Source organism: Haemaphysalis longicornis, unplaced genomic scaffold, assembly GCF_048455015.1.
Source record: "Haemaphysalis longicornis isolate Haplotype H1 unplaced genomic scaffold, Haemaphysalis longicornis Haplotype H1 scaffold_9, whole genome shotgun sequence".
Classification (NCBI taxonomy): Eukaryota; Metazoa; Arthropoda; class Arachnida; order Ixodida; family Ixodidae; genus Haemaphysalis; species Haemaphysalis longicornis.
In genome coordinates this window covers 123058203-123076726 of record NW_027526460.1, presented here as the reverse complement: position 1 = coordinate 123076726, position 18524 = coordinate 123058203, and the positions used below count along the sequence as shown (strand labels likewise).

Sequence of the window (18524 nt, the reverse complement as noted above, 5' to 3'; positions counted from 1 at the left end):
CCGCTCAGAGCCGCCTTCAAATGCGCGTGGTAGCGCCGCGTTTCCCTTTTTTATTTCCACAGAAGAACTTCCACTAACGTTTGCCCATGATAATGGAGTTGGGCGCAATTCCGGCATCCCGTTGCTATCAATCGAGATGAAGTAGACCGCCAGACAGTAATTTTTTCCATCATAATAACTGCCGGAATAGCAATTTTCGGCATTGCAAGTAAAAAACAGACCCTGATTTACAAAGCCATTTGCTCGTATACGATATCGAAAAACAGCTTTTATTATAGCCGACCCCTCGGCTATCACGTCGCCCTCTCTGAAGGGAACAAATCACACGCGGGCGGAGATAAATCACTATTTCTACTATACATTACATGCAAACAGCTTCGTGAATATCGGCCCAGTATTTTTTCCCCTGTGTGCACATCGAGAATCGAATTATAAAAGGGATCAGAAACTATAAGCCCGCCTCCAGAGCTAAATGACGCACTAAAACACGAAAACACTTCCTATCTACCGCTGTTTTCTACTTTAACCAGAGACAAGTACTGTTGAAAACGTTTTACCTTCAAATAAACTAAATCTAATGCTCAAAGTAAATACTTCACTTGGGAATCCAACAAAAAATATAATCTATTGTTTAGGACAGGAGCAGTTTAGTTTTCGCACTTCCCAAATACGACGGCCAATATTTGTGCGGGTGTATTTGTTACTACGAGAAAGGCTGGTTTTGTTTCACTCAGCTAGCGAGACAAAAGTCGCACAAATGTTTATAGCCGCGTGTACAAGAACTCTATTTGGGTCGTAAAACTTTTGGAAATGTCTAAAGATAGAGGTGGCGTTGGGCCAGCCCAAATGAGGCCAAGATTGGACGCGGAAGTGCAAGTGGTCAATAATTTATACTATATCTTTTTTTTCTGTTGTAAATGGTAAATGCAATAGGAATGACAAATGTAAGGCAAGTGCTCCTTTCGCGCTATTTTTTTGTTTTTTTGCTTGCGAACGTGTACACGTTCGCAAGCGCCTGAATAGGTTTAGGCTTCTAATCTTTTTTTTTTTTTTGCATTGAGAAAAATGGGGGATATTACTGCCTATGCGGTTAGTTTAAACACTTGATGGCGACGCCGGTACAGCCCGCTGGTGTAGCAGAGAAACCCCGGGCGAACGCATCCCTGCGCCCGGCGGAGCGCCCTTCAAGTCGCCGGAGAAGCGCGAGCTTCACGGGACAGGTTCCCCAACCTCCGTCACAGGCCGCTCGGAACCTGTTTCGGCGACTCGCCGCCAGGTGCAAACGTCGTCTGCTCGGAGGTACTTTGAACGGAGGTACCTAGCGCTCTCTGTGATTACCAAGCTAAGGATTTCGCCATGGTGATTTTAAGAGCATAGACTACTTATTTGGACAAAAAAATTTGAGTGCAGTTGGCCTTTCAGCAGCGCCATTCAAAAGCGCTGTGGTGAAAAGACCCTTCTGGGCCTCAGTATTTCATAAAAGCGTAATACAGTTGCAATTTCTCTGGGGTGATGGAGGGCGTGCTGAGTCCCTGTTACATTTTTTACTTCGTAACTTAGAAATACCAAAGATAAAGAAGACGCCCGAGATGGCGCCCATGGGTCAACCGAAGGAAGAAGAGAAAAATACCGCCATTATGGAACCCCATATATCTGCCCGTCATTATGAGTCCACTGTAAAATACAGTTGGTGTTTGCGGTATTGTGGCCTTCGACTGCTTTCTTAAAAACCCATTCTTAGAAACGGGGGGGGGGGGGGGTCGTGTCTTTCTCTGCCCAGAACCTCCCTTTGGAGCCCCTGATCGGATGAGGTTGGTTGCGCGGGCACACTTAGAGCATCGTAGCACCTCATTGAACCGTAATTTTTTTTTTGAATTCTCTGAAACAATTCGGTGCGTGTGATTTGAGCGAGCAGCGCAAACTGTATATTGCCCTCGTGCAATATATTTATTTACTTATTTGCAAGTACCCTCAAGTCCGAAGCATCGCAGAGGGGACTGGTAAGTACAAACATGATGAAAAACGGTGAGCAGGGAAAAATACAATAAATTTCAAGGAGGCTTAAAACCCATAACCTTCAACATAGAATGGGATTTATGCAATGCTATATACAGTTAAACCTGGATGTAACGAAGTAGACGAAAAATCGCAAGTTTTCGCTGCATGCAGCTTTTCGTTACATGCAGGTGTCGAGTTAAGGCCCGCATGAATGAAACAGAGACGAAGGCAAACTGCTAGACATCAGTGATGGTGAACTCGCCTTTAAAAGATTTATTTCACAGCGAAAAACTGCGTTATTTGCGCCTGCTGCTTTCCCACTAACTTAGTGACTGCATGGCACTCCAAAGACTCCAAAGGTCACTTACCCCCTCATTCGCGAACGTTCCTTCAGTACCACTGTTGCCTTTTGACACTTCTTGATGCCTTACCCGTTTCAACAACCAAACGTTTGCTGAAAGGTCGCCTTTAGCGAACTTGATGCTCTTTGCCGCACTCAAAGTTGTGGAGAGGGTGCTAGCTGGGGTACTGCATCTGGCGGCGACGTTCTTCTTTCTCGCTGGCGGAGACGGTATTTAAAATTGCGAGCTTGTCTTCAAAAGGCAAAACATGTCGTTTTCTTGCCACAGAACTCGTCCCCATTGAACCGAGACCTCATACGGCAGTTGATACGCGCGACTACATGCCGACAAGCAGGCCTAGCCCCTTACCGACAGCGCACTCAAACTGTTAACGCACAATAGTTTGCGGTACGCACGAAGCTCGCTAAAGTATTGCATTTCTCCAGCCTATTTTTCAGAAAAAGGGCAACACAAAACTGCTCATCAGCGTGGCGAATTCGTTACATCAAGGTTAACAGTCGCAACGCCTTCGTTAAAAAGAGGTCACACACTCGTGGGTTTCAACAAGCGGTCAATAGGGAAATGAAAAACTTCGTTAAATCCAGGAATTTGTTACATAGAGGTTCGCTACATCCAGGTTTAGCTGTACATACATACTTTTTATTCGTGTGACTTGAATCTCCACCCGTTGTCGCGCTCATTTTGATGTGTAAATTCCATTCTAAAACCTTCTGTATAGCCATCCCTTTAGTTTAAGTTTAAGTCGAGTCGCCGACAATTGGCGCCTCGACGCTAGCGTCTTCGTGTACGCGGGACGAGGGTGAATTGAGGCACCCTCCATCACCTACTGCTTCCGGTTTCGGTTTCAGTTAGGTTTCGTTCACTAGTTTTTCAAGAGGCTGTGGTTTCAGTCGGATTTACGCACTGCTCCGGTGCGTGAAATCCATTGTCAAGTGTTTATGCGTCTAACTGTGCCATACCGACGTAGTATAAATAGCGATGTGCAAGTTCATATGGATGCACAATAAATGCTCTTGTGAAGGCATATTTCACTTTCGTGCGAAAGAAAGTTTGACATCTACCTAAATGCAGACAACGGCTTTAAAGGAAAGCTATACAGCTTTCTGAGAAACTTCGCAGTTGAAGAAAAATTCTTCCTTGTCCAGGATTCCAACCCGGACCACCGCTTAACCGGAGAAGTCGCTCTACCAACTGAGCTAACCAGGAGGCTAGTCGTTTGTAGCGCGAGCGCGAATTGATCACCAGCTCGAAGTGAAGGACAGGCGTTAATCGAACAGATTTAGGGGAAATCCCCAAGGTGGAGTACGCTACAAGCGACTAGCCTCCTGCTTAGCTGAGTTGGTAGAGCGACTGTTCCTGTTAAGCGGTGGTCCCGGGTTTGAATCCTGGACCAGGACGAATTTTTCTTCAACTGCGAAGTTTCTGAGACAGCTGTGTAGCTTTCCTTTGTAGTCGTTGGCTGAATTTAAGTGGATGTCAAACTTTCCTTTGTACAAACTTACTTCACCTTTGGATTTCCCCTAAATCTGCTTGATTTCCCTTTCGTGTTTTACCGATTCCTATGACAAAGGCACCAACCACATTTTTTTATGTTTGTTCCCCTATTTTGCTCGAATATCTTCTTCCCAGTCTCCCCGTCATTGTTTCCGTGAAACGTAAGTTTCCCTTAAAACTGCCTTCAAATTGGAAATTCTTTTTTGTTTTCTATTGGTTTTTGCTATCCATATTCGTCAGAAAAGCGTTACCGGAATTGGCTGCAGTAAGCCCACAGTCTTTTTCTTTGTCTAGTTTTGTTCACTTTTTCTATTATTTCTTTCCGTTCCAGTAGATGTTTATCCATTAGGTAGGTGTTTGTGTCGACAAGCCACAATAGCTAGCTCAGACGACGGCTGGCTACGCTCGCTACGAAACCCATGTACGCTCCCGGCAGTGAGCGAGCTTCAAAGTGCTCTTCAGGCTTTCAAACAAATGACTTGCAGCTGCATCATCCAGCTGCCGGACTTCTAGCCTTAGTTTTTGTAGATGTAATTTTATATTTATTATCCGGCATATACACTGCATTTTACACACCCGCATTACAGTTTAGTCGAAGTTGCTCCCAAATAATTACAAAGTAGCATAATAACCTCTGCTCCACTTACCGTAAGGAATAAGTAGCAGGCACAAGCGGTTAACGAAATCACCAAGTTGAAGCGCATTCGAACGTACTGGAGAAAGAAAGTAGTAGAACGCTACTTAGAACTTGCAGCTACAAGGACCCAAGTGAAAATACTTTCTCACCGGCTGCCGCAGCTTTACAATGTGTACGAATAGAAATTGATGCTGCCTGAAGTGGCTTGGTTCTTTCAATTGCGAAAATAGAACATTATTGAGCCGGAACATGCCGTTATTATGAAAAAAGCGGGCTACTGAAATACGTATTTATAAAACACCAGTTTCAACCACCATAAACCTGAACCGTGGTCATTGTATTTATACTAGGCCACATAAACAAGTTGTCAAGCTCTCGCAGAAAATTGAAAGTAGGAACCATCAGGTTCGGTACGATTGCAACATCACCCACAGCAGTAGACCACCGCAAAATATGCGGGGTTTTAACGCTAGTACATTCATGCGTTGTATTAAAGCGAAATCTTAATCATCTTGGTTCTAAGACGCCGTACTAGTGAAAAGAAGTTGGAGAAAATCGCGATAGCAATGTACTTTGTCGAAGCTTCCTTGAGATCCAAGCAAACGTTCACAAAATTTAAAGACATACTGTTTGCATTCCCTCAAGTAGTAGAGCCAAAGCCTTAATTATGCCCCATCAAATCCAAACAGTGGCTGTCTTCGTTGGTGCCGTCAACACGAATGGTACCAAAACGGCCGCCGCTGAATTGCAGTGTTAAACGCATATTCTTTCATGTGGGATCTGAATCCAGGCCTCCTGAGCAAAAGGCAAGCCTGGTACCACTGCACAAACTCGGCAGCCTGTCAAAGGAGGAACAATAGTTGGCCAGCTGCGTTTCAATTGTAGATTATGCGCGAGGACACACTAACAGCAATTGTTGACGTCGGTATTTATAATGACACGTAATAAATTATTTATTAGAGGTTGACAGTAACTATTGCTATGACACGATTAAGCTGGATTATGAAAATAAACATATATAAAAATAAATGAGACTATTACAATATATTAAGGCGAAAATATCAGGAATTAGGGTATGAATATTTTCGGATATGTTAAATCGAAAACAATAACGTTGGATTAATGAGGTGAATTGACATGAATTTTTATTTCATATCTGCCGCACAGCCACCGAGGTTGCTGCTAAAAAATTTTAACTTAAAAAACTGTTTGTCGTGTAATGCCTGAAATGGAGCGTGTATTCTAGGCACCAATTGAAAGAGATGAGCTCCTATATAAATCTTCAGTTTGTAAATATTCGTTTTCTTGTGTTGTGGACATCTGCTATGAAGTCTCCAACAAACTAAGTATTGACACGTTAATACTAATATCTGCGGGATTGCGCGCCAGAGAGTATGTCGATTTGCAATGCATAGATGCATTGTTCACGACATTGTATGTCATCGTAATGCACGAGAGGGTGTACCGATGTGTAGCGTCACAACCGATTGGTGAAACATCTGAAGATATTTGGCACCCTGAGGCTCACGCGGAGAGCAAGCTAAGCCTACTGACTGCACTTTGGACTCTACGCGGGACGCCAACGAGTAACCAAGCCCTTCACGAGCAGATCGCGCAGCGATGTCCTACAACCCGTGATTTAAATGAGAACAGCCTACATTGGTGACATAAAGTATAGAAGCAGATTCCGATGACACTGCGACCACCCAGAATTACAGCGAAGTCGTTTTGCGCTAGGTTTTAACCAAAATTGCGTGCGTCTATCGGGTTTCGCGCACAACGAATGGCACGCGTTCGCTCCGGACGCAGTGTAAAATGCCCTGTACAATCGACAGTTTGACTTGTTGTTCATACATCTTTAGGTAGCGTTTGAGACACCATGAAGAAGAGATACACACGACGAAGAAGAGATACAGAATAGCGCCGTCGTATGCATCTCTTCCTGCCTCAAGCACTAATTAAAGGAGCCATGAAGAGAAAACACAAGTTTGGTTCATTCAAAAGATTGTCTCGTTAGAATCATACTGACACCACTTTTAACGTAAACTTCGCTCAAATAAGCTACATAATTAGGAAAAACGGGAATGGTCATGCGACCCACCAGCTCATTTCCCGCAACAGAACCTATGATGTCACATGAGCTAAGCTCTGCGATTGGCGGAGGCTGGCAGAAGCAGACGCAAATTAGGTAGAGCTTACAAACTAGACGAACGAGCGATTTGCGCTTAAATTTAGGGCACATTCTTTACAAAGGAATAAGAATGATGGAACAAACAGTGGAAGTTACGAAAGCACATGTAAACATAGAAGTACTGATGCGTTCTGCTGTTCGTACTGCGCACGGCATGCTTGGTTTAGCTGCACAGCACTACGGGGCTTGGGGTTGTCTCAGACGACACTGGCCGATTAACGCAAGCAGCGGTGTCTTACGTGACCCCATTTGTCGAGCGAGCACTGTTTCAGGGAACGAATATTTTCTCCCAGAACAAAAACAAGCCAGGTTTAAATGCGGGCAAAAACAAACCAAACGCTTGCCACGGTATGGTGGCGCCATCTAGGTTACGGAACGTGACGAAACGCGGGAACAAACCAACACCGCTGTACAGGGTGGAGACAACCTTTGAACGGTCCCGTACCGCCGCAATTGGGCCAACGGGCTCAACGCGTTATTCTTTTCGTTTCCCACGAGACCTAGCAACGCGAAACAGACAATATGATTCAAACGTCTTCAGTAAACCGCGTTGCGGCGTTAATTTTAGCGCGGTTTTGACACAATGACTTGCTTCGGCGGCGAGCGAGCAACCGAAAATGGCGGCGCCAGCGTATACGTGTCTCTACTCTGTACGGCGGATGCGCGAATGAAGGTATTATATGCTGCAGAGCGGTCGGTTCCTGTGATGTCACTTGGGACCACGAAAACGCACGATTGAGCGAGAAAATCAAAATTTTAACTTAAATGGTTTAATTTCTCGGTGAATAAAGCACCGTTTGTATCCGGACAAGCGCTGGGGGCACTATAAAACGCGAAATCTTTCGAATAAAACCAACTTGCATTTTCTCTTCATGGCTCCTTTAACGATAAAATATGCTCTGTAGCTACCAATTTATTGTACCGTAAAAACAAATTACGATGGACTTGGTTGGTAAGACGAAGATATCGCTATCATGAGTTTAAATTACTTGTTACTTCTTAGTGGAAAGTGAAGTAACAAGCGTTAAGCTATTGACATGAGGTGCAACGCGCCGACGCTAGAGAGGAGATGAGGCGCGCCGTAGTCGAGGGCTCCGGATCAAGTTTCACCAGCTGGTGATCTTTAATGTACACCAAAATCACGAACACACAGGCGTTTTTGCTTTTCGCATCGAACAGAAAAGCGGGCGCCGGGCCAGTGGGGCACAGCGGCACAACTGAGCCACCGCGGCAGGTCGTTAATAAGTTCCCGGCAGCTTTCTACGCATGGCCGTGCACGGCAGTAGTACCGTTTCAAAAAACAGGTGTTACCACTGTTTCCTAGAAACTATCCCGACAACAATTAAATAAAAATGTTCGCTATTACGACTCATGCGTACGGTGAGTGTCATTTACACAGTCACAATTATAGTTGACAGTGAAGTTTTAAACGGTAAAGAATTGCCATCTTTTGCTAATACATGCCCGCGTACCGAGGGACTATGGCTGCATAAAACGGCCGTTTCATCTGTTTTATCGAAGCTACCGCCAAACAAATTACATCAAAATAATTAATAAATAATGCTGAGGCCGTTCTGTAGATGTTGCTTTATTCAATCAATAAAATGGCAGCATCTCTACTCCGTGGATGATGGCGAGGGTGCGGAGTACGGGGACTCGAAATGACATCCAAGTTGCGCCCCCAAGTGGCATCCTATTTGCACTCCGACCGTCATTCGATTTGAGCCATGAGTTGCACCTTGATTATTCCCTAAATGAAACTGCCACTCACGGCTGAAATCGAATTTCGCTTCATTTTCGCTTGATGGTGGTGTGCGCACGGATGGACGCGGACGGCCATTGGGAGGTCCTAAGGTACTCCGCACAGTTACAGGCGCGGGAATAAGCCGTTTGACTCTAACGCACGGTCGTAGCCCAATGGGTAAGACGACTGACACTAACTCTGTCTGGTTTACCAGACACAGGCTGGAATCCTGCCGGTGCCTGTCTGAGTTTTTCCGATTGTAAATGCTATGCGCGCGGACGCGAACGAACATTGTGCGGTCCTAAGGTACTGCGCACCTAATATAGTAGGTCACTGTGATGGGGGATTGGGCCCCACCACCATTATCACGCACGGCATCTGCACCAATGCTTACCCGACACCACCGTCATGGGAGCATCGGAGTGCCTAGGGTGCACAGGAAGACGAGGAAGCAGAGGGAAGAAAAGGAGTGCGGGAGTTCGAGAACGGCAGCTGTTCAAAGACGCCAGGAAATCGGGTTCAGAGGTTTACGAGCTGTGCTGGTACAATATCCCGGAAAACGTATCGAGTCTCCCGGGGGCGAAGCTCGGAAGTGGCTGCGCACAACTCCGGGTTCTCGAACGCGCCCTAACGGAGACTTTTAGCGGCCCGACGCAATCACCAAACCTCGACCGGCAAGTGCCATCCGTCGGCGCCTTGTTTACTCTCCTTATCTTGGCACTGTTTGACTCCCTTGTGTTCCCCTTGAGACGTGTGGTTCATAGTTCGTGGTTGGCCGTACCCGCTCCAGTCAAATGGGTGTAGTCTCCGCTTCAGCGCCCGATATACGTCTTATCACTGTCAAACGCGTGCAGGGGGAATTAGTTGGCCACCTGACCAGCAATCACAACTCAGTCACACAACATAACTATATGTAGTTTTCCATGAAGACAGCTTCGGTGGTCTCCCCTCTTGAAAGTAGTCGAAGAACTCTAAATTCTTTTCGTTAAGAAGTGCCTAGCGACATACATTTCGCAGACTAGTTCTGTTTCACAATGACTTTCACTCATCATTTGGAGTTTAAATTTTATGCCCAAAAATATCCAACATTTCATATGACGAATGGTATTTTTAGGCAGGTGCGGATCCTGACTGATCCCGAAGTATGGAAGGAGCAGGCATAAAGGTGTGTTACGTTGGACCTTGACTAGGAGGGAATAGAGCCCTCTGGTATTCACACCGCTACTTTCGGGGAGGTCTACGAGGTGTGGACTTTAGCCTTTCCCGTAAACCTGCGGCGGATTTTCGGTGGCCCCCACATTTCCTTCCGTCCAATTCTCAATATGGCACTTGGAGAAAGAAAACATAGGTTATACTCATACTCACCTCAAACACAGACGTGATACGCAGGTCGTAAAACACGGGCAAGAAAAGGTGAGCCGCAATGGGAGCCATGAACAGCGTGGTCAGACCATTCCACATGAGGTGAAAGCCGTATGCGTAGAAGTGGCCCGCCATTCCTACCAAGCCCATCGAAGAGAACAGGCTTGCCACCACAGACGCAGCCAGAGGGATCGCACGCAGGGCTCTGCCTCCAAGAAACACTTCAGCCGCTGTGTCGGCGGAACGGGCCTTGCGTCGCAGTGAAAAGTAGAGCCCCAGTGCGAGGTTGAGGGCCACCAAAGTTCCGAATACAACGTGTTCTATGTGTGGCATCATCCCCACTTTCAACGTTGCCCACTTGACTGGGGTTACGATTTGTTTCCTGCAAGGAAGACTCTCGGCGTTTTGAAACAGCACGTTTCCGTGTCGTAAGCACGCACTCACAGTTTTTGCCTGCTTAACCATTTTTATGCTTGACACCTTTCGGCTGGTGTCCTGGTGACGTGGCAATAACACTCTGCACAGTGTGGTTTGTCTAGTCGCACCCTTTTCAGGGCCAGTATTATGATTTCTCAACTCAAAGCACTTGGAGTTTACAGGAAGCAAACCATAGGAATTAACATGCAGAACACGCGAAGGCGAAGCCGAATTGAAGGTTATTGATGATAGTGAAAGAATAGATACATGCACCACCACTTTGCCAACCACTCTACGCGTGCGTCTAGTTTATTCATTGTACCGGGTAAACTCTATCTATCTATCTATCTATCTATCTATCTATCTATCTATCTATCTATCTATCTATCTATCTATCTATCTATCTATCTATCTATCTATCTATCTATCTATCTATCTATCTATCTATCTATCTATCTATCTATCTATCTATCTATCTATCTATCTATCTATCTATCTATCTATCTATCTATCTATCTATCTATCTATCTATCTATCTATCTATCTATCTATCTATCTATCTATCTATCTATCTATCTATCTATCTATCTATCTATCTATCTATCTATCTATCTATCTATCTATCTATCTATCTATCTATCTATCTATCTATCTATCTATCTATCTATCTATCTATCTATCTATCTATCTATCTATCTATCTATCTATCTATCTATCTATCTATCTATCTATCTATCTATCTATCTATCTATCTATCTATCTATCTATCTATCTATCTATCTATCTATCTATCTATCTATCTATCTATCTATCTATCTATCTATCTATCTATCTATCTATCTATCTATCTATCTATCTATCTATCTATCTATCTATCTATCTATCTATCTATCTATCTATCTATCTATCTATCTATCTATCTATCTATCTATCTATCTATCTATCTATCTATCTATCTATCTATCTATCTATCTATCTATCTATCTATCTATCTATCTATCTATCTATCTATCTATCTATCTATCTATCTATCTATCTATCTATCTATCTATCTATCTATCTATCTATCTATCTATCTATCTATCTATCTATCTATCTATCTATCTATCTATCTATCTATCTATCTATCTATCTATCTATCTATCTATCTATCTATCTATCTATCTATCTATCTATCTATCTATCTATCTATCTATCTATCTATCTATCTATCTATCTATCTATCTATCTATCTATCTATCTATCTATCTATCTATCTATCTATCTATCTATCTATCTATCTATCTATCTATCTATCTATCTATCTATCTATCTATCTATCTATCTATCTATCTATCTATCTATCTATCTATCTATCTATCTATCTATCTATCTATCTATCTATCTATCTATCTATCTATCTATCTATCTATCTATCTATCTATCTATCTATCTATCTATCTATCTATCTATCTATCTATCTATCTATCTATCTATCTATCTATCTATCTATCTATCTATCTATCTATCTATCTATCTATCTATCTATCTATCTATCTATCTATCTATCTATCTATCTATCTATCTATCTATCTATCTATCTATCTATCTATCTATCTATCTATCTATCTATCTATCTATCTATCTATCTATCTATCTATCTATCTATCTATCTATCTATCTATCTATCTATCTATCTATCTATCTATCTATCTATCTATCTATCTATCTATCTATCTATCTATCTATCTATCTATCTATCTATCTATCTATCTATCTATCTATCTATCTATCTATCTATCTATCTATCTATCTATCTATCTATCTATCTATCTATCTATCTATCTATCTATCTATCTATCTATCTATCTATCTATCTATCTATCTATCTATCTATCTATCTATCTATCTATCTATCTATCTATCTATCTATCTATCTATCTATCTATCTATCTATCTATCTATCTATCTATCTATCTATCTATCTATCTATCTATCTATCTATCTATCTATCTATCTATCTATCTATCTATCTATCTATCTATCTATCTATCTATCTATCTATCTATCTATCTATCTATCTATCTATCTATCTATCTATCTATCTATCTATCTATCTATCTATCTATCTATCTATCTATCTATCTATCTATCTATCTATCTATCTATCTATCTATCTATCTATCTATCTATCTATCTATCTATCTATCTATCTATCTATCTATCTATCTATCTATCTATCTATCTATCTATCTATCTATCTATCTATCTATCTATCTATCTATCTATCTATCTATCTATCTATCTATCTATCTATCTATCCATCCATCCATCCATCCATCCATCTATCTATCTATCTATCCATCTATCTATCTATATCTACCTCTCTCTCTGTAACAAGGGTACAGATGGTATAATAACGCATTCGCCCTTCACCGAAAAACTTTCACAGAGTTCTCTTGTTGTTGCATTTTTTATTTCACAGGCTACGTTGTAGCTTGGAAAGCTCGATCGGATTTAGGATTCGCGAAAAAAAAAGCAAACTTACCGGAAGCGACTGCCTGCGGCCACAAAGGGAAACGCTTGTCTGTATAAGCAGTGGTTTCAAATTAAGGCAACTTATTGTTCGCTTTACATACGACTGGTTGCGCGAAAGGGGCAATTTGTACGCTGTGGCCATGAAAGCACACACCACCCTTGTGCATATGCAGTACACCATAATTTTTGTTGGTCTACTATAAACTCAAAGCGCTGTTCACTAAAAAGTGCATCAATACCAACTAAACAACATCGTTAGTTCGACTGATTGCTTGATTGCAGGGTCTAACGCACTAACGCCACACAGGCGATGAGGCGCGCCGTAGTGGAGGGCTCCGGAGTAATTTTCACCATTTGAAGATCTTTAACGTGCGCCGAAATCTCGTACATACGGTTGTGTTTGCTCTTCGCCTCCGTCAGAAAAGCGGCTGTCGTGGCTGGCATTCGAACCCGTGACCACGTATTCAGCAGCACAACGCCTTAGGCACTGATTCACCGTGGCGGGTACTGAGTTGCATCAGTATTTCTTATAACTTCTAAGCAAAGAACGACAGTCGAACTGGTTCTTGCGGCGTCACGGCCCCCGTGACGCCGCAAGAACCAGTTCGACCGTAGTATTGTACGTATTGTACGCCAGGTTTGCAGAAAAGAGAAAAAAACGCAATGTTCAGCCAACTGGTAAATTTCGTACAATGTTGATGACACACCGAGCCTTTTCAGCTGGCGCTCTCGCTCTTCTCGGTACATGTTTTTGTAGTTCGAGGATCGTTTGCACAGTCGTGCAAAAGCACCAAGTTAAATATAGCGATAAACAGGTAGAATCTCAGCATGTGGTGGGCATGCGTGACATAGTTTTTGGTTCCAGCTGCGGTATGAACGTTGCCGGAGGATTTCAAAATGGCACGCGCATGAAAAGAGAGCAATTCCTAGATGCTTTTTCAGGATTTTGAATTAACGTTCGAGTGAGAATTCTGTTTCTCCAGAACAAGTCCAAAAGTAAAACAAGAAACGCGCTGCTTAGAAAAAATAACTCAGTGTACAAACGGCGAAAATGGCCCAAAAAACTACAGACTGACGAACCAAACTTTGAAATATTTACGTTGCAACTTCAATTGTAGGATGTTGCTGCAGACACACGTAACACGTGAGTAGCGAGGTTTGTCACAGAAACAAAAAGTACAGCAAAAGAAAAAAAAAACTGCAATTACTGAACAAAGAGCAAAATCAGCCTGAATGATCAAGAGCGATGAAACAAGCGAGATATTTACCAAAGCTGTCACTGAAGAGAAAACCTGTGGTGGCGTGATTCAAAAAGAAATCTGGATTGCCCGAAGAAGAAACGGGCAGTAGACTGTCGCAGGCTAAAAAAGACCACTTATCATGTTTGAGGCTTCGATAGCTATGCGCTAGAGATGCATCTCTAAGGCTTAGGGCCTTAACTGCTCGAAGAAATGAGCGATGACGCATGTTTTGTACGTAGAAAATATAGTACATAGATTCAATCTAGAGAGTGGTGGATATTCACCAGATGTAAGAACGCCTAAGTTACATATAAAGGGGCATTCCTGATGCATACAGGGTGTAAAAGGTTCTCAATTGCCCAAGTACCGCCATTTATGTGGTTGGAAGACTTTATTTGTTCAGGGGGCTTTGGGAGGGAGAGCAGAGATCTTACTGAAGGCCCAAAACTAACACACGGTGTTCACAAGGCGCACCACTATGCAACTAGGGCGATTGGTAATAAGGTAAAAGCCTCGTCTAGCAGTCGACTCGTCTAGTAGTCGACCTTTAAAATTCTTGAGTGAAAACCGGCCGAAATCCTGGTCTAGTAGGCGACATGCCGAAAGCCTGGTGCAGCAGTCGACTGGTCTAGCAGTCGACCTTTAAAATTTTTCAGTGAAAATAGGCAGTCCGCACGTGTTGGTGCAACAATGATTGTGCACGCCTTTCGCGACTTACTGTGGTCCAATGCATGATTTGGCTTGAGGCTACCATAAAAGAGTTGCCGAGCACTAAGAGAACCAAATTGAATAAAATAAATCGAAGTGCAATTTACGAAGCAAAAATTTAAGTGAATACCATGAATCCAACTGAAAGAACATGGGTTAAATTGATGTACAGCAATTGCAGTCAATTAAGATAGACCACATTGAGTTCATAAGGAAGACAAAACATTACAAAAAAACCAGAGAATTAAGTGATATCCAATTGAAACAAAGCGGATGACCGAGTGAGTTGCGTAAAACTAAGGGCAATAATAAAAAGAAAATAGAAACACGATATTCAATTAGAAAAAAAGGGCAATGAACTGAATAAATGTGGATCATTTGGAACTTATGATGCATAAAATGTAACAAAGCGAATAACATTATTTAGCATGAATGGTTAACCGGTTTAAGAACACAACGCCGGGGTGCCTCAGTGGCTAGACCGTTGTGCTGCTAAGCCCGAGGATGCAGGCCCGATTCGCGTCCCCGGAGCGCACTTTTCTTCTAGGTTCAAAAAACGAAAACGGCCCTTGTGTTTAGTGACACGTTAACGACCCCCATGGGGTCAAAATTATGCCGGAGCCCTCCACTACGCCGCGTCTCATCGTCTGTGTAGCGTCGGCGCGTAAACCTCATAATCAATGAGTCGATATAAGTGAACTGCTATGGAATTCACGATAGATGGCTGGGCGAATAAATTGAGTGTCTCAGAGAATTAAGATGGCGGACTAAGCGAGTAACAAAGATGATACTCCTATAGGAAAAAAACTAACCGAAATGATGGAATGACAGCTTTCTAACGTAATTTAATAAGGCGAATGGAATGCACACTGCCGAACAGGAACGAATTCTTATAGCGGCTCACGCTTCGTGTATAATCTGCAAAATTTTGTTTCGGGATACCACACAACTAACTGTCTAATTTATACCTTGTACTGCCAAAGACCAGAGTGCTATTTCCAACCAAATTGAAGCGCTGTTTGGCATAGAATCGTGTCGGGTTGTGTTTCTTCAATTCTCTATAGATTCGGGTTCTCCTTGCTCAGTTCTATTTACACAGCACGAGTGTCGAGTGCAGATTAGACCGTCTCACTTTGCGCTACTCGATTGCGTTCCTGGCACAACGTTGTTCCGAAAGCACTAAAGTGCACAAAGCTTGAATAAATATGTCGGGTGTACTAAATAAAGACGAAATAGGCGATGAGTTGTTCATGCTTCTGGCGGTTTCTGAATGCAGTCAATTTTAGAGGTCAAATTTTCCTCATATATTCAAAACATCGTGCTCATGGGTAAAGGCAGTGCGTGCTTTCGCACTTTTCACGTTTTGAAGAGCCTCAAACTGGATGCGATACCAAACGGATATACGTACCCGGAGTTACCTCTAGTTCGCCCCAGCGGATGTTCCTCTGAGCGGGGCAATATCTCTGAAAACATTTCCAACCAATCTTCTCCCAGCAGCTGCCGTTAAGGCCCCAGGTGCGTTCCCAAAACGCGAGAACAAACTCATAACAAAAAGGACGCGTGGCTTCTAATCTGAGACACCTACTTTCACGTTGAGGGTCGCTATATCTCGGATTAGTGCCTTTAGACACGTCACGCTGATGTTTGCGAACGGCGCAGCAGCGTGAACCGATCACGCTGATGAAAGGCAAATATTTTTGCACACAAGATTGGCGCAGCTTGCACTCGTTACGCAAGGCTGCAGAAATACAAAAATTAACGGCCTTTCTACTTTCGTAGTAGACCCGGCTTTTGCACCTAACGTGGATTTCCAAACTTGTCGCCGTAAGTTCCCCGTGACTGGCAGGCCCGGACCGTTTTAAAAAGTCCGCAGCCTTTCACGTCCTTCATGAAGTGTACCGCGTTAGCACGCTCTAGTATCCGCTGCAATTGGTTTCACGAACTGAACGCCTGCAGCGGGAACTCGGAGTCTGTGCACCCCACGTTTGGAGCGAAGCACACGAACTGGGAAGCGGAACCGCATGCCAGAGATCACCCCACTAATGCTGGGCGGAGTGTTCTCGAAGGTCGACCTGGCTGTCGCGGGCGCTCCTTACGAGGTTTACGATCACGTGCGTCCGCTATTTTTCTCGGTATTTTTTGTGAGCGCCTCGCGTAGCGCAAGCCCACACGCAAGCCAGGATGACGCCACTGCACACGAGCCGTTCCATACCATATGGCATGGTAGGGCTCGTACCATACTATAAGGTCTGGCAATATTTTATACCTTGTGTTGCCCAGTGACGTCATGGCGTGACTGGCGCCGGTGTGGCTCGGCAGAGCTACGCCTAGCCTAGCGCAGCGAGGTCGAAGCTATGCAAAGCTGGGCCAGGGGTTTCTAGGCAATGCGACCTGACGTCATCGCTCGCCGATGTTGTTTGGAGCGACGGGCGGATAACGCTCGGCTTAAACAGCTGTGCTGTTAAAAATGGCGCGCTGGTTTATAACCATCTCTGTTCATACAATTCAAGCTACGGAAGCGTCGCCTCTCCGCTAGAGTTGTGAATAGTGATTGTTATGAAGCGTGAAGCCACAGACCTTTTCAAAACAAAGACGTCTGGGGAGATGATGAGACAACAGAAGGCGCAAGAAGATAACGGTTCTAAAGCATAGCATTTGAAGCGATGCCTGCTGCGTGCAAGCATCGCTTCAAATTAGTACAATTTTCGCATGCATCGAGGCAGCGTGGTAGGGCACCCTTGGTACAGGTCCTTAAGGTGAGAAAGGATTCGCTTTTGTGCCAACGGAACATCAACCATGACATTGCCGACCTCGACCGCTTCTGCCTGACGAATGCGTGCTGTCAGACTCAAAAGTTGTGTGAATACGGCATAGCGAGCGCTTGGTCGTGGTGCGCGAGCGATGAAAAAAGGGCGATATTTTGTGGCGGTCCAACGACAGATCGTTTGTCAGCGTCGAGTAGGACTACGCAATCTCATTCCACGTGTACGCGAAGTGTACTATGAGTATTGCAACTTTTCTTTATTGCCGTATTCTTGTCTGTGTTCTTGAGTGAATGAAATAAAACTGGGAATGGTGCGCATATGAAATCGCTTCAATTGTTCTGTGAGGAGAAATCAGGTCTAATAATATAAAACGAGTATGTGTCCTGTTTGAAAAAAAAACGCCTGGTAGATAGTTCTTGTGTTGACGGAATCGTTCTACCATGCTTTGTTTGCCCCAGGAGACCAGTTAGATTTAGCAATGACTCACGAAACATAACAAAAATCTCATTGTGAAAGTGTAAAGGGGAGCATGATCTGCGGTCCACAAGAACTCAGTGCGTCACACTACATGGTCATTCAAAGTCTATTCCTTTTGGCTAATTCAAGATATGATAACCTGTAGTGGAGTTTGTCTCACTGATCCAGAATGCTCGTTTCCGGTACCGAAGTGTTGCTCCTAATATTATTCTTTCCATGGGACTCTGGGCCGAACCAAGTCTGCTTTATAGTTGTTTTGGTTTTTGCGAAGTTTCCACTCTGTATGTCATCACTGGCAGAAAGCATTAATTTTAAACCATGCATTTTGGCGATACAGGTAGCTTCCGTTCCATTAGTTGCGAGAGCTTTGTCGAGTGAACCCCAACCCGTTCCTATTCAGAGCCGCATTTTTTATCGTCGTTGGGATTAGCCAGAAAGAAGCCCCAAACTTGTATCAGATATGTTTTAGAGTGTTGAAAACGCCAAGCAAATTTAGTTTGTGTTTGGACGATGGCCTCAGTCTTTTGAATAATATTCACGAGCACGTTTTGATGTAAAGCAGCATTATCTCGGGGACGATCCAGGGTACCGGCAAAGTAACCCATGATCAG

At 43.5% G+C, this 18524-nt stretch overlaps 1 protein-coding gene across 10 annotated transcripts in view; it reads right to left on the bottom strand.

Annotated features, from left to right (window-relative positions):
- LOC144151813 (sodium-coupled monocarboxylate transporter 2-like) overlaps positions 1–16113 on the bottom strand; it is a 59008-nt gene extending 42895 nt beyond the window's left edge. For 2 of the 10 annotated variants that reach the window (XR_013318978.1, XM_077682954.1), the window contains exons 1-2: positions 9792–10528; positions 4502–4567 (exon numbers count right to left, since the gene is read on the bottom strand). Coding sequence is in view for 7 of the 10 variants with exons in the window: in XM_077682954.1 (XP_077539080.1) it covers positions 4502–4567; positions 9792–10253 (528 nt within the window). In the remaining 3 variants the exon portion in view is untranslated. Of the gene's footprint in view, positions 1–4501; positions 4568–9791; positions 10530–12732; positions 13087–13114; positions 13329–16079 lie in introns of those variants that run through there. The other 8 variants (XM_077682951.1, XM_077682950.1, XM_077682952.1 and 5 more) reach the window with 8 other exon arrangements.
- Between the last annotated feature and the right edge of the window lie 2411 nt (positions 16114–18524).